Consider the following 21,075-nt stretch of genomic DNA (forward strand, 5'->3'; position numbering starts at 1 on the left):
CCTGTATATCTTACGGTTTCCCAGATGCTAATGGCGAGTCATGAAAAACGAACCACCCTGTATATCTTACGGTTTCCCAGATGCTAATGGCGAGTCATGAAAAACGAACCACCCTGTATATATTTGTGTTATAGAATTTCCGATTTAAAGAATAATATTTGTTATTCCTACCTTATTCTCCTAAAATATTTTTACAGTAATAACGACACCTAAAATAATTGTTTATTTTGATGGACGATTCTTTGAATGAGTTAAATAGTCCACAATTTTTACTAATCAAATTTCGAACAAGACCACTAAGCTGCGAGGTTACCAATAAACAGTACAGTAGATACTGAAACACTGAAAACAAACTTCATTGTTACTGGTAGCAATAACTTAAAATATGTGCCAGTATTGTTTTTCCTTTTATATTTTCCTTTATCTAAATCAGTTTTAAACACCATTAAATTTGATAACGGTGTATTGAATTTAAAAAAAAATTGCAGTAGTTACTACTACATGTTTTAGCTCACATTTATCTAGTTAAGACAGCGAAAATAACTGAATCGTTCATCGATTGTTTCGCCTATGACATACTGGTGAGGGCCAGTAAGTCCGAAACCTGTCTGTATCTGATGTGCGACTGGCGAACGATCCTAATATCGAAAAATGATCTAACCCACTGAAAAATTATCTAGTATAATCTGATATAAAGTTATCTAACCTAAATGTGTAAGGATGATCATGAAATCAAACGCAAAAAATCAAATTCATTTTTTATTGTTACAATCACTTCACAACCGCATAAATGTTTTATTTTATCACCATAGCTCAAATAGTGCTACTACGTGTGCAAAACTACTCTACCATTGAGGTTTTGCAGCGGCCTGTAGTTTTTCGTTAACTTTTCTCCGGTACTTGTCACCACCTTAGGGAATTCCTTTAACTGAAAAAAAGTAATAGACATTGGTACGTTTAGACACAAATTTCATTAAAAAATGAATGCGATTTCTTGTGAAACAATGAGGTAGCATGGTTGTGGACAATAAAAGCTTTCCATTCTAAAGTAGTAAGAAATGTTGGTTAAAATTTTTGCTATTTCAATCGTGCTTTTGGCTACGGTGCATTTTAGTGCCGCGAAATAGGAACAAATTGTTGTAAGAAGCAGGTGTATTTACTAGTTACTTTTCAATTACTGCAATTTTGTATTTCCTACTAATTTATCCTGATAAACAAATACTGGGTCAAGTCATATCGTTTAGGTGTCATTTGATAGTGGAATACTTGTATATTTCCTATTATTACATTATTAGTTGCTGACCATGAAAAGTTTTAACTGAACATACATATAGCAGTAACGACGCCGTCCGTCGCCGTTGTCGGTCAGAGAAAACCAAAGAGCGAGCGCTGTGAAATGAACAGAAACTTTTAAGAAATAGGTAATCATTTTACCTACTAAAGGGAAATGATAAAAAAAGGTCGAAAGAGTAGGGCTTATCAAAATAAAAATAATTTGCATGGATTTTGATGAGCACTACGTGTGGCTGAATTTTTCTCCTCTAAATTCAACATCCTATTTTAGCCCAGACGGTATCTGTTTCAAAAAGTCCATATTTGGGTGAATCGTATATCCACGGAGATTTTTGGCTTTTTGGCTTTCAAATATCGCTAGAAATGAAAATTTTTCTATGCGCATAAAAAAAACGTGGGCTTAACTTTTGGCGGCACAATATGTTTAAAAAATTCGAAAAATGTCATATATTTCTTCCTATCATTTATCTTTTCAAGAGTTGATTTTAGCGAAAATGGAAAAGGAAAAAATGTTTGTAATTAAATTTTTTACAAAATATGACTAGTTACAAATCGAATAAATCATTATTATTATTGTAAAACTCGAAAAAATCGCCAAAAATGGGGTTAAAAAAACATTACTTTTTAGAGAATTTTTTTGGGGTCCTTAAATTGGGTATAGGACCTTCAAACATGGCTCAAGAAAACTTCATGTTATGTAGAATCATCACACCAAATTTCATCAAAATCGGTTCGATTGCACTTACCTTTGATACGATAAAAAAATAAAGTTGATAATTAAAGGAAGTTTAAAGATAAATAATTATCGGACTGTTGGAAGACCAATAATTATTAACGATAGGCATTTGAAAATATGCTAATTGTTTTTTTTTTATATCGCGAGACATCGATTTTTTGAAAAAAATAATCAAAATCGGACCTCTAGAAGCTGAGATATTAAACATTTTTAAGCGCGTCGCGGTTTTGAACTCGCCGATTCAATTTCGAGCAGGCCGAAGCGGCAGCGCTCTCTGCTATGCTTTCTCCACCACCACCACCCGTACGATTTTCTTGAATTTCGCGCTTGCATAAATAACTTTAAACACGTTTGCCAATGAAAAAAAGTATTGCAAACTTAGACGTGGTAAGTACTCGGAATACCAAAGATATTTTTCGAAAAATTGGCCCGGATGTCCCAGTACATTTAGTGTAAATGGCGGATGTAACTAATTGACCAATCGATCTGTTTTTTTTTTAAAGAAGCGTCTTTCCAATAACTTTTAAACCCTGCTTTAAAAAATTTGATATGATTGAATATTCACAAAGTTATTCTAATTGTTTATAAGTACAAAAATTCGACCAATGTTTAAACAAGCGCCAGAGCTCTCCTAATTGACGGATTCGAATTTTTCAAAAAGCGTTTTAAACCTTGAGAGCCTTTCTATATGTGATTAAATTTTCAGGTATCTAGGAGCCTTGGTTTTTGCTGAGCAAAATTTAGAAAATTTGCATTTTTTTTTTAAATTTGAATTGCAAAATTATTATGCAAAATCATTCAAACCGATTTAACATGAAGTTTTTTTGAGCCAAGTATGAAGGTCCTATACTCAATTTAAAGACCCCAAAAAAATTCCCTGAAAAATAATGTTTTAACCCCATTTTTGGCGATTTTTTCGATTTTTACAATAATAATCATGATTCATTCGATTTGTAACTAGTCACATTTTGTAGAAAATTTTAATTACAAAAATTTTTTTCCTTTTCCATTTTCGCCTACAATCAACTTTTGAAAAGATACATAATTAAATAGGAAGAAAAATATGACATTTTTCGAATTTTTTTAACATATTGTGCCGCCAAAAGTTAAGCCCACGTTTTTCGGTCCATCATGTATAATACAATAAGAAACTAATAAACATCGATAAAATATTAAAGCAGTTAAGTACGATAATGATCCAATAATTACTATTAAATTTAATAGATAGTATTATGCCAATTAGCATATTAAGAATACAGGTATTAAAACCGTAATTCCAACCTGTGATATCAAAAATGCGACTTTTAAAGTATTTATAAATACAGTAAAAAAAAAGAACACAAAAATATTGTAAATAGATTAGCAGAATTAGCCGAGCTTAAACTCTTTTCAGCAAAGCCACATTTACAGTTAACAGTAAGTGGTTTTATTGTCCACGGCTTTACCTGAGTTCGTCCTATACTGAGCTGTTTGTCAAAAACAATCCACGTCACCACTTCGTTACATCCGGGAGTGGTTAACGATCCCTCGTACTTGTAAAAACTCATCCTGTCCTTCGGTAAGAAATCCTCGATTACCAAACTTTTTATTTGAGTAACTAAGTCGACTTGAGGAGCTACAATTTTCGTGGCATCAATTATTTTATCCAGTTTTTTGTTGTTAAAAAGGACTTCCTACAAATTACATAAGAGTAAGAATTTGTTGCTATGCGGACTAAAAAAAACCAAATTTTTATACCTCAAACATAACTCCTAATACGACGATTCCGTCGGTATAGTTACTGGCGATTGTTACATTTCCATATTCTGTTTTGTAATGCACGAGATGAGCTTCCACTGCAAATCTGCGATTAATTGAATATAAAAATACAAAATAAAAAGATAAATTGTCCGCAAAGTGTATAGGGTGTCCAGCAATGCACAAGCCAAACTTTACTTGGCGATAGAACTTCTCAAAATAAGAAAAAAACTCTTACGAAAATAGTTCGAGAAGCAGTAGATTTCAGAGATAATTTCAGGTCATAGTTTTCAGTTGTCTTATAAAGGTTAGGAAGTAATATAAGATGTTTTGAATATACAGGGTGTTAAAAAAAGAGTGTAAAATATTTCAGGAGGTAATAGTATGAACCAAAATAAGCAGAAAAGTCTTAATAAACATGGGTCCGCAAAGTAACGGTTGCGGAGATATGGACCACTATTCGTTTTTCAAACATTTTATTTTATTAGGAATAAACCGACAAAGGAAGCTTTTAACAAACAAAAAACAAAGTTACAGAAGATGTTCAAAGTGCCCTCCGTCCATTTCCAAGCAGGCACGACATCTTCGTCTCAACGATATTCGAACTCTTTCGAAAACACCCTCCTTGGTTTGGATTTCTTGACACTTTTGATTAATCCGTAGCTGCAGCTCTTCCAGGCTATTTACAGGAGTACCATACACTAATGTCTTCAAATATCCCCAAACAAAGAAATCTAGAGGGTTCAGATCAGGCGATCTTGGAGGCCATAAAACAGGTCCGGCCCTTCCTACCCATCTATGTGGAAAAGTTTGGTGTAAATGCTCTCTAACGGCCATGGAAAAATGAGCTGGAGCACCATCATGCTGGAACCACATTTGTTGCCTCTGATTCAAAGGAATGTCTTCCAAAAACTCATACAGTGTGTTCTGCAGAAAGTTGAGGTAAGCAGCGCCTGTTAATCGGTTTGGTAAAACAACAGGACCTAGAAACCTGTCACCTACAATACCCATCCAAATGTTTAATGAAAAACGTGCCTGATGTCCAGATTCTATTAGAGCATGAGGATTTTCGTCGGCCCAAATATGCGTATTGTGAAAATTAAACACTCCATTTCTTGTGAACCCGGCCTCATCAGTAAAAAGAATGTTTGCAAGAAAACGAGGGTCTTCAGCATCATGACGTAGAAACCAGCGGCAAAAAACCAAACGTGCTTGATGATCATTTATTGGATTTAAGGCCTGTACTCGTTGCACATGGTATGGATAAAGCAGTTGCTCGTGAAGGATTCTCCAAACAAGAGGACCACTAATTCCTACCTCGGCTGATATTCTCCGCACACTCGTACCTGGATTCTGCTCTACCAGTGCTAGAATTTCTTCTTCTGCTCTAGGAGTGGATACCGACCTTGGTCTTCCGGATAAATGGCACTGTTTGCTCAAGGAACCGGTATCACGCAATCTTTGGTGAATTCTTCCAAACATGCGTTGTGAAGGAATCTGGCGATTTGGATAAGCGTCAACATAAAGACGTCGCGCTTCGGTGGCGTTCCCATTAGCACGACCATACATGAAATGCATGTCTGTTAATTCTGCGTTAGAGTAACCAGCCATAGCGAAAGAAAACTTGTGCACTGAGAACAACTGTCAAATACGTACTGTTTATTTCACTAAACATCAACCAACTATTATAAGAAAATACACAACGTTTTTGCAAAATAAAAAAAGGGGCTAAAAAACATAAAACATTCCATATCTCCGCAACCGTTACTTTGCGGACCCATGTTTATTGAGACTTTTCTGCTTATTTTGGTTCATACTATTACCTCCTTAAATATTTTACACTCTTTTTTTAACACCCTGTATACAGAGTGTTGAAAATATGGAGTTAAAAAAAAACAAAAGAAACCTGAGACGTCGATTTTCTTTTCAAGGGGGACACATGATGGCCTAAGTTTTGATGTCTTGGAAGCTACCTCTATCTGACGACATTCTTCAACAATTTGACGATAAAATAATTTGTTTTGATTTTTCGTTTATCTGTCAATACAAAAACTTCATACTCTATCAGATCAATTTTTTACCTGTTTTACTTTAAATGAGGCAATATTGGCTCATCTTTTCTTGTCGGGACAAAATCCGTAAAATCGTCACAAAGTCGATTGAATTCCAATTCGTGAAAATGGTTTACACAATTGCTGAAAAGGTGGAAGTAATTAGTTTGTTCTACAAGAATAATGACTGTGCATGGCAGGCAGCACAAATTTTTAATGATCTTCATCCCGACAAAAACACTTCGCATCGGCACGTCCTGGATTTAGTGCATAAATCAGAAACTGGATCGGTTGCAAACAGAAGGTCGTACGTAATGAGGGTAATCAGGTAACTGTCCTGGATCACATCGCAATGTTAGATACCAAATTTGAGTCTCAGGAAACTTGCAAGTACGTCAGCAATTTCTGTACCTAGTTGTCGCCGAATCTTAAAAATTCATAGTATCACCCATACAAAATGAAGACGATCCTGATTGCCGCTTGCAGTTGTGTGAAGAAATGAGTGATCGTTCTCGAAGAATGCAAATTTTTTGTACTCAACCTGTTTTTCCGATAAATGTAGGTTTCAACACTTTCAACAAGTCAATAGACATAATTACCGCTACTGAAGTGATGAAAATCCACGCATTTCGTATGAAACTCATACGCAACGATCGAGGAAATTGAATATATACTGGGAGACCACCTCATAGGGCATTTCTTCCTACCGGGAAATCTGGATGGAAATATGTACCTGAATCTATTGGAAACGAATATATACCCGATGATGATAAATAAAATAAAATAAATTAAAACTAAATGAATCCAAAACCCAAAATATCTTATCTAGTACCGACAAGATGGTTACAAAATCAGAGATTAAAGTTCTTGGGATGGTCCTTGACTCCATATTGGAATGGTCGTCTCAGATAGATCATATTGCCTTTAAGCTGTCGTCGCAAATATTTTGTATGAGACAATTGAGGCGGTCGCTCCCTTCTAATGTATTACGCACGTAGCCATTTATCCCATGGTATCACTCTATGGGGTAATTCAAATGTGGCGCATAAGTTATTTGTTTTGCAAAAGGCTACTGTTCGCATTATTGAGGGTGGCCCTTTCGGTTCACATTACCTACCACTATTTAAAAAATTTCAAATTATGCCACACCATTTATTTATATATTCCAGTCGTTACTGCACATACATCGTGGGTTGGACAAAATTCAAAAGCATTCTGACATACATTCCTATAACACCAGATATGCCGATACTTTGATTGAACCGTTCTCTAGGATACACACAATAAAAATTAATAAGTTAGATGTTAAGTTATACAATCATTTCGACAAATGTTTTAAATATGCAAATGTTACTAATTTAAGTTTTAATGAATTTTATAAATTGAGTAAAAGCCTTCTATTGGACAAATGCTTTTATAGTGTGCAATATTATTTTAACTGGTCGAACATAAACCATTAATATGTCAGTGACTTCAAATGTACTTTTAATTGTTCGTAATGTGGTCGTTAAATAAAGAGTAAGAGTAAGAGATTGTGGAAGTATTGGAAAATGGCAACGCTTTGTCAGAAGAGGATGTGTGGTTTCAGCAGGATGGTGCTCCACCACATTATGCCGTAGCTGTCACTGGATAGAACGCATCACGTGTAGCCTTTGAAAGGAAAATGACGTGTCTTAGAATTTTGTTTGTTTTTTTTTTCTAATTCCGATATTTTCCAGGTGGGAAGTGTAAATTGAAATACCCTATATATTAGAAAAGAATAATTGCAATTTGAACCACCTTTTTCTCGAAAACTAAGCATATTTCGATCAGTGTTTATAGGATTTTTATTTCGAGCAATCTGATCACCAAGTAAAGTTTAGTGTAAGCAATTTGGGACACTCTGTACATGGTCGTCAAGTTTGGTGCAATAGGAATTGAATTGCTTCGAATATCAACACCACCTTATAATACATTATTTAAGAAAGGTGATCCGAATGTCATAAACAATTACCGACCAATCTCAATTATACAAATTTTTGGTAAAATTATAGAGCGACTACTCAAAAAAAGCCTATATAAGTTTCTGGAAAATAATTCTGTTCTGTGTGTTCTGTCTACATCCGATGCAGTGCGTCATGTCGTGAGGGGGGCAGTTAGGGGGTTTGAGGAGGGTGAGCATACGGCCGTCGTCCTATGCGATCTCACGAGGCCTTCGACTGCGTTCCTTACGATCTACTATTAACTAAAATGGAGCACTATGGGATAAGAGGTTTGTCTTTGAAATTTTTTACTGTTTACCTTCAAGATAGACAACAATGTGTTGTTACTAAGAACTATAATGCGTTTAAATTTGAGAAAATTCAACACGGTGTACCGCAGGGCTCCATTATAGGACCGATACTATTCTTGATCTTTATTAATGATATTCACTATTTTTTGTCCCCCAACAAGTGTATATTGTTCGCAGACGATACTGCCCTAATTGTCTCGCATAAGGATTTATTTCAGTTAAAAACAGCTTCAGACCTGCTAAAAAACCAGGCTGAAAATTGGGTTAATATTAGTGGGCTCAAAATTAATGTGGAGAAAACTCAGGAACTTTTTATTTCCACCAACAGAACGATAACAAAGGGTGACCGTGTGAGGCTGTTGGGTGTGACACTGGATGATGGCCTGAATTGGACAGGTCGTGTTGAATATCTGTTGAAGTCGCTACCAAGTACCATTTTTCTAATTATACTCGGCGGCCGAAATTATAAAGAGTGACTAATACATAATATAAAAACACTATTACCATAATGCGTATAAAATATAAAATGATTTCTATACGGTTCAATATTATTTATCTTTGTGCCGCTCGCCATGCACATCGGTAGAATCTATAATCGTGTATAGACTGATATGAGTTACACTGAACGTCGATCTATATTTTATCTCTGTCTTTTGCACTTGGTAGGGAAAAGGGAAATGCTTTTTTAGTGGGTGTAAACGGACTTGATTTGCCCGACCTGAGAAACGTCATAGCATAAGCGTAGACGAGGGGTCTAATTCCATGGCTATAATAAATTTATAAATTAAAAAAACACAACTGGGACGTTTTAAAATGCTGTAATAATTAAAATTTATTAAAGTGCCGGTTATAGCAAACCGTAAAAAATATTAGATGCTATGTTTTATTATGTTTTTTCAATATTTTCTATATCTTGTTGCCTTTTACGCAGACACGCCAATGGATTTTCGTTCCCGGCACGCTTCATCCCCCTTACTAGTCCAAGAGCTAGCGATGAATCGCTATCTATAATTTTGGCCGTCGAGTATAGACAACTAAAACCTGTAGTTAGTCAGAACACTAATTTCCACCTATTTTGTTTCACTCCCGCTTGTGTTACGCGGTCGCAATGTGGGGAAATTCTAGTCAGTCACACAAAATCGTCTGCATACAAAAAAAAGTAATTAGAGTGATAGCCAATTTAAGTAGCAGACAGCATTGCTAACAGTACTTCATTGCTTTAGGCATTTTATCTTTGCCTTGCCTATACATTTATTTTACACTTATTGAAATACATAAACATATTGACAACTTTCATCATCAGTCAGATATACATAAGTATAACACAAGAGGCTAAAAAATCAAATTGTAATTTACTGGAAGTGGGGCTTTACAGTAGGTTGCCACTGTCTGTTACACAATTAAATTTAACTTGTTTCAAAGCTGAAATTAGAAGATTTTTACTTAAATACTGATTTTATTCAGTACAGGCTTTGAATAATACTCATTATGAGTAGGATATGTTTGTGTATGTGCTGTAGGGTATGTTTGTGAGTAGTTAATGTTGATAATATTATATTGTTGTTTTTATCCTATTAATGTTGTTGTTGTATTAGAAGTAAATATTTTGTACACTTGACTTGCCATAAATGTATGACAATATGTAAAATGGTCAAATATACACTAACTAACTAACTAACTATGAACGTTGTTGACTTAAACAATTGAGTATTAATTAACAATGTAAACAATATTTTGGGTGAAAAACTATTTTAAGAAAAATGTTTTTTTACAATTTTTTTAAGGCAATTTTACAATTGAATATTACTAATATTTAGGTGATTTTGCTTCAGTTCAAAGTAAAAATGTTTTTATTGTAAAATAATTTTTAAAAAATAACAGTAACCTCAGTTAAATTATACAATGATAACAGTGGAAATGAAAACATTTGGTTCACGGTTTTCCATAAATCATTATAGTCGCCATGTAAATGAGATGGTTAAAATTCAGCTGGTTGTCGGGCCGTAAGAATTAGCAATATGTGTCTATGATTGGAACGCCATCAGCTTATCAAAATATATACCGCTGGCGCCTCGTCGTTCCTTAACAAGCAACACTCACCTTTTGTCGTTGATTGTGTGCTCCGAATCCCAATGAAAATGTACATTGTCCAGTGTATATTCTCCTCCTAAATTTCCACCTGACAGCGTCGGTATGGCATCGTTGTCCATGATGCGCGCCTCCACTAAAAATCGTACAAAACCAGTTCGAAAGCAAGATTTCAACGTTATTAAAATAAAATAGTAAAAATGAAGGGACCTGTTTTTATAGGTCGGTTCATTTTTGTCGAGCTTTAAGATCAGGTGCATTATAAAAAAATATTTATGATAGTTCGTTATCTACATGGAAACACTAAAACAACGAGCCAAATTTTATCCATAGATGCTTTGTTTCCAACAGTTTTAACCGAATCTCGGAAACTTTCTGATTTTATTTGATAATATCCCAGACCTCTTTTATCAGGTACAGTTTCAGTCGTATTGGTAAATCCAGTGACGTGCAATAGTAATAGTGGAGATCTTTTTTGAAATAAATGATACTGCAAAAAATGTTTTATATCCGTAAATATAAGTAAAAACCTCGTTTTTTATTGACAAAGCTATCTGCAAAATATCCGAAAAAAAGTTTTTGTATGAAACTTTAATACCTCGCATTAAAAAAAAAAAAGAAATTCGAATATAGTACCTCTAAAAACAGTCTGTAGATATATTCTCTTGTGATGGTAAATAAATAAAACTTCTTTTAATCACGACTTAGGAAATTGAAATAATTCTATACCAATCTTCTAGAGATTTCGGAGAGTAAGGATTACCTGTTTGTCCGTTATTTTCTAAGGACGCCCTGTAGGCAATTTTATAATCATTGAACTCTAACGCTGGTATTGGAGTCTTCCTGGAGAGTAGCCTCCTCAGTTTGATGGGTGACTGTCTCTGGCCAGTTTTGCAAATATCTGGCCATTTGTCTAAAAGCCATAAAATACACGAATCAGATGATTAAAGATTTTCCATACTTTGATTGTCGACATCTAAATACCTAAACACGGGATTATCTTATGTTGAAAAAGTACTGTGTTAAAAAAACGGGGAATTTTGAAATATATTTTTTGAGGGAAATTTGTAGTAGAAACTACAGAATTAGTTTTTCGCATTAAAATTTGTTATATTCTGCAAAACATATTTTGAAATCTACTCATATACCTACACCGTGTCCACCTAGTGCGCGTAAGTCCAACATCTAGGTTAATAAAAGATATAACTTAATTTTTTTTTCTACAGAGTTGCCTACTTTCCCGAGCTGCACAAAATGAAAATATATTTGCATATACATGGTGTTCATTTTTTCCTGGGCAGGTACCAACTTAATTTTTTTAAATGGAAACCTATATTTTTTTATGGCATTATTGAATTCTACGTAAAAAATTAACGGGACTTTGTGTTACGATTCCTATTAAAATATTGATAGTTTTCGAGATAATCAACTTTTCATTTGTTTTTTTTTTCATATGTTTCGTCACTTCTAGTAGTTGACATAATTATGATTGTATGATAGCTAGAAATTATTTTTTTTTTTCAGGAACTGTAGAGTGAAGATGGCTCTTTCAAAAAACTCATCAAAAGTTGACCTGCGATATACAGGGGTCAAAGGAAATCGTGCCAAACCTGATAATTTCAAATTTGAAAAATCTCGACTTTTTCAAATAGAACACCTTATGTTTTATGATTTCATTAGATGCCTTTCTGTAGACCCTACAATTTTTTAATAGCTTTCCCTATACCTAAGTTGTGTAGTTTTTGCAAAAAAAAAACATATTTATGTAAAATACCGGATTTGCGCCCGTTCCTTTGTCGGGAAAAATATCGTAAGAGTATTTTTTTTAAGTTATTAATTAATTATAATTATGTCAACTACTTAGAAGTGACGAAACATAAGAAAAAAAAAATGAAAAGTCGATTATCTCGAAAACTATCAATATTTTAATAGGGATCATAACACAAAGTACCGTTAATTTTTCACGTAGAATTCGATAATGCAATAAAAAATATAGTTTTCCATTTAAAAAAATTAGGTTGGTACCTGCCCAGGAAAAACTGAACACCCTGTATATGCGAATATATTTTCATTTTGTGCAGCTCTGGAAAGTAGGCACTCTGTAAAAAAAAATTAAGTTATATCTTTTATTAACCTACACCTACATATTAGACTTACGCGCACTAGGTGAACACGGTGTATAAAGTCCCTAAAAATATTGCCATAAGACTGAATCTTTTTATAGAATGACAAATGACAAAATTCAGTAAAATCCATTTAAATTAATTTATTCGTAAAGGTGCGTTTATATCTGACACGTATTACATTATATTTGTGTCAGACAGACGTATATATAAAAAAATGTAAACGCTAAGGAATTTCTGTCCAAGATATATATTTCAATATTCAGCAATAAGTGTCGATACATTTCTGCCACTAGATGTAAACACTCATTATTTTCATGTTTTAACTTGCATGACACATATCTCTGTAGTTGAACAGCGGTCTACTTTTGAATAAGTGTCGCGACATTGAAAGTACTATGAGTGGTGTTAAATAATAACAAAAAAGAGTGGTTAAAAGCCGAAATTGATGAACTAATTAAGTTATATCATGCGAAACCCGAGTTATGGGAGATTAAAAGTAAAATTTATAGAGATCGAGCAAAAAGGGAAAATGCTTTCATTGAAATCTCAGAAAAATTTATTACTACTGTAGAAGAAATTACAAGGAAAATCCATAACTTCAGGAATCAGTTCCATCCACGAACCCAGACAGACCGTTTTTCTTCGTTTTCCTTGCCATTTCTGAAATACATATATCGCAATGGCCGCAAATTTTCGTGTTGATAATATACTCTTTTAGCGTGACGTCACATATCTAGACAACCCGCAACAAATTGTCATAGTTGAAATTGTACAGATCGAATCTGACCCTTGTTTACTATTTACGTAGATACCTACTATAGAAATAAACAATTTCAAATTAACTTCTTTTTACAAGGATTTAGCAGTATTTAAGAACAGCCAACACGTTTTTCGTAAAATAGATACACCAATGTGCTTAAAACAATATAAAAGGATATTCTTAAATTTAAATAAAGTAAAAATTTAACATTAGCCGTGTTATTCCTAATGCGCGTGCTCGGGAAGAATAGCCTCATGCGCAGGTGAGGTCTTGCTGATATATCACTGCTGTCATCATCTTCTTTAGTTTAATCTTGGCATTTTTTAGTTCTACCAAGTATTTTTTATTGTTTTTCTTGATGCTTTGTTGTGTCAGCCCGTTTATCGAGTGTTTTTTGTTCTTCAAGTGGCTTATTATAGACGTACTATTAACCAGAACCAAACTTTTCTTGAATGTATCCTGTTGCGAGGGTACTTCGCTTACAACAAATTATCTTTAATGCGCATGCTCAGTAACATTGATATAATTTTAATTTATTAATTACTCTAAATGTCAATATTGTTCTATAAATTTAAAAATATAAATTTTATAATTCTTTTAGTTTGTCACTTGGGGTTTGGAACATCTTAAATATTTCTAATATTGCCAGAATATCGCGACATTTAAGGTCATGACAAAATGGACATTTTTTGGCACTTATGTCCAAAATACACAAGGTAGAAAATCGATCGAATGTGACGTCACTACTAAAAAGGTCTATTTCATCGTGTTGGATTGTCAAATAAACTTTTTATTTAACTGAGCTGAGAGAAGTGTACGATGAACGATATAAATATATGTGGCAAATATAAACAGCTGATATATTTATAGCAATATATTTCTATCAGAACACATTTACAAATATCCGACATAATTATATTATAGAAAAATGAAATAATTTCTATCCAGATGTAAACATGCATTGTGAGTTTCTATCCGATACAGGATATTTATGTCCACATATAAGTGTCAGATGTAAACGTACCTTAATACTGAAACTATTAGAACACTTAACGTAACACCACATTCACATTTTTATGTATTTTATCGCATTTACGGAACTATTAAAAATAGTTTTTATAGCTAACAATAAGTCTAAAAACATGTTTTGTGGTTTTTAATGAATACCATACCATAATTTCCAAATTTCTATTTGTTTCTATAATAAATAAGTAGGGATATATATTCATTTCAGCTTCCCCTGCATAAACCTAAATTTAATGATAGCCACAATTTATTTGTTTTGCAAGTTTTATTACCAAAACTAATTTTTTTTAATCGCCTAATTATGTACTTACGCTTTTATAAGTGCCACCTCAGGTAATGTACACACGTGTAATAATAAATCTTTCGATATAACGAAAATTATTTCAAAATTAAAACTAATTTTATATTTTTTTGGAATAATAGCAACATCCTAAAATTGTTTATTCTGTAGACTGATTCTTTTAATTTCTCCTTAAAACGGTTCACAATTAAACAAAATTTACTGACCTAACTCAAAATAAGACCACTCAGCCGCGAGGTTACCAATAAACAGTACGACAAATACTGAAACACTGAAAACCGACTTCATTGCTATTGGTGGAAATAACTTATGCAGCAGCGTACAATGATTGCTTTTCCTTTTATATTTTCCTTTATCTGTATCGGTTTTAAACTCCATTAAAAATTGATAAAAGTATATCCAATTTTAAAAAAGAAGACGTACCAGTAATTCATGTTTACCATATCTAAAGCCCCAGGAATTGTTGTAGTGAGAGGAATATTTACTTAATTATTTATTACTCACGTGGTACATGTACAGGGTGGTCCGCCGTTTTCTCCGCTATTTGTCAACGTGGTTGAAGTTTTCTCTTTATTTATTAAGGTAATCTGGCACATGTAAAAAAATAAAAACATAATTAAACAATCACTCACATCAAAGGGATCACTCAAGGATTATTTTTTTGAAAATAGTTTTGCCTAACCAAAAATCTCACAACAAATAAAAAATTCACCTCACTATATACACGCACTTCAAAAAGTCGTTGACATTTTGAAAATCAACCTGTTTCCATTATCGGAATTTAGAATGATACTTACAATAATTAGTTTAATTTAGTTTTGATAGTTTAAATTTGTTTATTTGTATCTTCCATAGCCAAGGATATCATATGATGTTTATTCTAATTTATTTCGGTATTTGTATTCAACAAGGATCTTAATTTACGAAGTAATTTGAAACATCTTTCACCGTTTAATAATATCGGGTGTCCCAAAATTCAAGATTTGAATTTCGCGCCATTTGAGCGGTAAAGTGTTGCCAATGAAAAAAAAACAGCGTGACAGCTGAGAGTTCAGAGTTTTAAAAATGGAGCACTACATGAAAGAACGACACGTTTTCATTGTTGAGCAATATTTTAAAAATAATGAAGGTTTTCATACAAAATATGATCAGATTAGTAATTTAACTTCATCAAATGTGAAGAGATTAATTGAAAAATTCAGGGGAACTAGAACAATTGGTGGTCATAACACTCCGGCTGTCCTTCAGCACAAGACATCAAAGCAGTTCGTGAGAGTGAATAAATGCATCCATAACAGGTCATTGTTTGGTGTGAATTTTGGGCTGGAGACATCATTGGACCAATCTGGACTGGTCAGGCAATAACAGTTAATGGTACTCGCTATCGTGACATGATAATCCAGTTTTTGTCTATGATGTAAACGACATGTGGATTCAACAAGACGGTGCCACATGACATACAGCCCGAGAAACAGATCCATTACCTACGACATTTTCTGGTCGTGTAATTTCCCGTTTTGGTTGCCCAGATCATGCGAATTAATGCCGTTGGATTTTTATCTTTGTTTTTTTTTAAGTTTAAGGCTTATGCCAACAGGCCCACGATCACCCATGCTCTGAAGCTGGAACTTGAAAATTTCGACAAAAGGGTGCGTAGACCCTTTACAATTAGTTTTGTTTTAGTGTTTTTCATAGATCCTGAACTTAGACCGGTTTAGAATGCGTATTTTTTAATAATGTATGGTAAAAGTTGAAAACGTATTTTTCATTATTAAAAAAAATTGCCTTATTTATATAATAACTCTGAAACTATGAAAGATACGTAAAAAATGACAGACAACAAAAATGTAGCTTTTTTTCAACAAATATTTTGCTTTTTGTTTATTCCTATAAAAAATAAAGGGGATATCGCCGCCTGAAGTATCCATTTTAGTGAAAAAACGACCTGTCCCGAGCCCTTCAATCCTTTCCCTTTAAAAAACGAAGGACTTAAAAGGTTTTATATGCAAACGATCTTACAGCTCTTGAAATTATCTTTAAAATGCTTTTTTGTAGGATACTATAGCTTCAAAATTAACCGAGTTATGGTAAAAAAATCAATGACATTTTTTCGGAGCAAAATAGGCTTTCTCATTTTTATATATTATATATTATATTATACAAATAAAATAAGTAAAAAAATTTAGTGTGATTATTTATATGCAGCGTAGCAATTTTTTTATGATTGATTATATTTAAAAATCGATTATAATAAAAATATTTTACATTAATATTGGTAAAAGGGTAGTTTATAAGAGTTGAAAATGGCAAAAGTAAAATATTCTTTCATAAACAATATAAGGGAATTTTTATTTTAAATTATTGCACAATTATAGCATTCCAAGATTTAAAACGTAATTTTTTATAATTTTTTTAGCACAGGGGTGATTTATAAGGGTTGAAAAGTGTTATGAGATACAAATTCTTTCATAAGCAATGAGGGAATTTTTATTTTAAATAATTGCACCGTTAAAGCATTCCAAGCTTTTAAAAAGTAATTTTTTATCATTTTTGTCAATACAGGGGTGGTTTTTAGGGGTTGAAAGGGAAAAATTCTTTTATTAGCTATAAGGTAACTTTTATTTTAAATAATTGCACGATTTAATCATTCCAAATCTTTAAAAAGTAATTTTTTATCATTATTTTTTGCATAGGGGTAGTTTTTAAGGGTTAAATAAAGGGTCGAAAAGATCAAATATATCATAAAACATGTTCGAGAATATGGAACATGATTTAATCTTTGTGCTTGAAAAAGATTTTTATCAATAAAATGCTTAAACCTTAATTTTTTCAATTTTTTTCACTTAGGTGGAGTTTTTACCCCTAAAAAACAAAAAGCGTCAATCGGGCTTATGTCACTTTTGAACTTGAGCCTAAGATGAGCCTTATTCTAAATTTTCATGCAAATCCATGCAGTTTCAAAAAATTCGGATCTTACAGCCGATTTTCAGCTTCAATTACTGTACTACATATATGTCTATTAATTTAATTAAAACTATTTCGAATAAAATCGAAACACAGATCCCATATATAAATTTCTATCTGCTCTAAAAGGCGATAATTGGGAATTAGCTAACTATTATTTTTTAATAAAATAATTTTCTCATAGGGTTAAAGTTATTTAGAGTTTTATGTCAAATATTTGACATTGTAAGTATATTTTTTTGTTACATACATTATAAAGGCTAGAAGGAACATTTTAAAAAAACAATTGAACTACCTTAGATACAATACCGGTTTTGATTGGATTTATTATGGATAAATTATAATCGAACTAATAAATTGTTAATTGCAGGATTATAAGCTTAAAAAAATCTGAGCTTGTCAATAACAACATAATTATTGCGCATTTTTTTTATTTATTAGTTTATTGGTTAGCTTTTCGAAGAATAGATCAAGGTTAGCTGATCTTGATCCGTTTAGTCATATGAAATATTATGTTTTGGGTACTGGGACTTAAAATTAATTTTATTTTCAATTTGCTGTACGTAGTTATTACACTGTGTACAGAACATGTCTTTGTTACCTTACCATATCTTCCACTAAATTTAATGATAATAATAATTATTATCCTTCTTAGATGAAAATAGTTATAGTTGTTACGACGTCAATTGGAACATGAATCATTAAAGCACAGGACCGTATGCACTTCTCCTGAAATTTCTTCCTATGCTTTGACCATGATGCGTATCGTAATTTATACGCAAATAGCAATTCGGCGAGTCCGGTATTGGTGAACTAGTCCGCCTGATGTAGAATTGACGGCGGCGCGCTGGTCATCAAAGCAAACCTGTATTGGTCCACTAGGTCGTAAATAATTTTTTTGTATGGTACACGGGTTCATTTAGCTGTGCCGCTTTGCCAGTGCAGTGCAGAGCATTGCTTGGCGGGGTATGTTGTTGGTATAATACGTATTATTATTTATTAGTTGATATTATTATTTGTAACCATATTGTAACCAGTAAAGGGTAATAGTTATTAAAATAAATGTTACATGTAATTATCTAGTAATTTAGGGTGGCTCTCTGGAGAATCTTTGAAGCGGAGGATAACGAAATAACTCAGGAAAATCCCCAAATAGTGGAACCGGTTTTTGTCGAAAGTATCGAAACAAACTCAGTTTAAAAACAAAGATTTACACGTACAAAGTCAACGTATTATATTAAACATATATGAATGTTTGCAAATTGAAAATAGTGAACAATGTGATAAAAAAGTTAGGAAACGGATTAACGAATTAACAAAGATATCAAAAAAGACAATTTATGCCGTAATTAAAGTATTGATCACGGTGGTACAAAGAAAAAACGGAAAAATACAAAATTAAAGCAAATTGACGATTTTACCAGATGTAATGCGGCGCACAATCTATAATATGTATAAAGAAAATAAAGTTCCTACTTTAAACATGATTCGAGATAAATTATTATGATTAATTAATTAATTAATTAATTATGATTATAACTATAAATATTTAGATATTTTTCGACATGCTTTATTATAATGCGATTTTAAACATAAAAAACTTGACAATCGTTTGGTAATTATATGGTAATATAGCTCGGAATATAGTATATCTAGACGTGACAGGGCTAAATTTTTCTGGACGTCTATGGATTCCGTAGAATTCATGAGTTAAATCTTTCATGAGGGCACATTTTTCTGTGCAATATCTTTCCTAGTCTATTTTATTGGCGATTAAGGCTTTGATTTTTTCAGTAGTGGAAACATTTTATTTATTATGTTAACACGTATAAACGGGTGATCATTTTAACCTTAAACTTTCAAATTTATTAAGAAAAAGCACTGTTCGAAAAAAAATTGTCTATAATAAATAATTAATAATAAATACCATTAATGCTAAAGTTAGCCCCTCTTTCCCATCCTTGTAGGTGGGGCGGGGGATTATTTAGAAATCTTACAGGTATCTTTATTTTTTTATTGCAGATTCGGATTCTACGGCTAAAAGTAGGATTTCTATGAAACATTTTTTTCGATTCATGACAGGTGGCGTTGTAACGAATTCAATTTTTAACGATTTACACCGCCATCTGTAATGAATCGTAAAGTTCTTAATTATCGCGATATTTGAAAGTTTCAGGTTAACAAAATCACCCAGTATATTGACATTTATATAGGATGTCCCGTTTTAAATTACGCACCTGAATACCTCGTCAGGGAAACTACCAATCCGGAAATAACCCCTACGAAAGTTGTTGGGTTCGGAGAGGGATATCAGATGGTGACCTTCAGTTTGACCTTGACATAGACCTTCAAGGTAATTTGAAGGTCAAATCTAATTTTGTAAATAGGAACCTCTATTTTTGATCCCGGATTCGGAAAGAGCGCAAAACGTTTAGATAGGTACTTAAGACTATTCTATAAAGGTTATTTCAGGGACAAAATATTTTTAATTACGCACGTGAATATTTCGTCAGGGGAGCCACCAATCCGAAAATAATCCTTAGAAAAGTTATTGGGGTCGAAGGGGGACATTGGACGGTGTCTTTCAATTTGACCTTGACGAAGAAGAGCCTTAAGTACATATTTAAACGTAAACGAACTTATCTATCTAAATGTAAACGACCCTTACGTACCTAGCTAAACGCAAAATTTTGCCCCCTTTCTGAATCCGAGGTAAAATATATAGGTTCCTATTTAAAAAATTAAATTGGATCTTCAAATGACCTTGAAATTCAAGAGCAAGGTCAAACCGAACAACTTATTTTCGGATTGGTGGCTTCCCTGATGAGATATTCAAGTGCGTAATTTAAAATGGGACACGCTATATATACATATGGAGAAATTGTTTATAATTATAAATGATTGAGCAAAATGAAATTTGGTTCATTATATGTATTATAGGTAACTGAAGAAATACACATTTATACATATTTATTGGATGTACAGTTTTGTTATTTTACATTTTTACATTTTGTATATACAGGGTAGGAAAGTACCGATGGTCTATCTGAAGTTACGTGAGAGCGATAAAGTAAGCCATAGAAATCCATGCGATAGAGAAGGATGGCTATAATGAAGGCCTCTCATAGTCACCGCCCGTTTCGCCCTTCCACAAATAAGATCCACTTTTTATTTGTGGAAGGGCGAAATGGGCGTTGACTATTAGACGCCTTCATTATAGCCATCCTTGTCTATCACATGGATTTCTATGGCTTACTTTATCGCTCTCACGTAACTTCTGATAGACCATCGGTACTTTCCTACACTGTAGGATGTTCCTCGAGAAAGTGCAGAAAATTTTAGGGAACATTACTTGGGTACAAATAGGGGAATAAGTTTTGGTCCGGAAATGTTTTGTGTTCGATAATCACATCTTTTGTAAAAAATAATATAATATTTCAAAAATGGTTAATCATAATTTTTCAAAATTTTGTTGCCTTAAGTTTATATTTTGTATTTACAGAACCATGTTAGTTATTGCACATTTCAGTTACCAGTGCCGTAGGTAAAGGGTGTAAGTCGTTTCGGATTTCATAAAGCGTAACTACGCCTATGATTTTTTTTAATATTTATTAATTCTTTGTAAGAGCAACGCGTTTACAAAAAGAACTGTTCTTGTGGAATTTTCGTATTATCATAGATTTTTGAGTAAATTGCGTACAATAATGACTCCACTTTCTTT

General features: G+C 32.9%; 1 protein-coding gene across 2 annotated transcripts; it reads right to left on the bottom strand.

Annotated features, from left to right (window-relative positions):
• Positions 1-822: 822 nt before the first annotated feature.
• Positions 823-14,694, bottom strand: LOC111691309 (carbonic anhydrase-like). Of its 2 annotated transcripts, XM_023455581.1 has the most exons (6): positions 14,597-14,694; positions 10,941-11,090; positions 10,190-10,313; positions 3,767-3,872; positions 3,475-3,702; positions 823-928 (listed from the first exon to the last, which is right to left on the bottom strand). In XM_023455581.1, exons 1-6 carry the CDS (start codon positions 14,676-14,678, stop codon positions 827-829), a joined length of 792 nt encoding a protein of 263 aa, XP_023311349.1. In that variant the 5' UTR covers positions 14,679-14,694; the 3' UTR covers positions 823-826. The 2 variants fall into 2 exon arrangements, with proteins under 2 accessions (XP_023311349.1, XP_023311350.1); XM_023455582.1 differs by lacking the exon at positions 10,941-11,090.
• Between the last annotated feature and the right edge of the window lie 6,381 nt (positions 14,695-21,075).

Source organism: Anoplophora glabripennis, unplaced genomic scaffold, assembly GCF_000390285.2.
Source record: "Anoplophora glabripennis isolate ALB-LARVAE unplaced genomic scaffold, Agla_2.0 scaffold645, whole genome shotgun sequence".
NCBI lineage: Eukaryota > Metazoa > Arthropoda > Insecta > Coleoptera > Cerambycidae > Anoplophora > Anoplophora glabripennis.

Excerpts from the sequence above, each read along its gene's own strand:
- LOC111691309 (XM_023455581.1), bottom strand. The coding sequence starts at position 14,678 with ATGAAGTCGGTTTTCAGTGTTTCAGTATTTGTCGTACTGTTTATTGGT. Across the intron at positions 11,091-14,596 it reads GTGGTCTTATTTTGAGTTAG|ACAAATGGCCAGATATTTGC; the intron begins GTCAGTAAATTT and ends TATGGCTTTTAG. Across the intron at positions 10,314-10,940 it reads AGAAAATAACGGACAAACAG|TGGAGGCGCGCATCATGGAC; the intron begins GTAATCCTTACT and ends TACGATTTTTAG.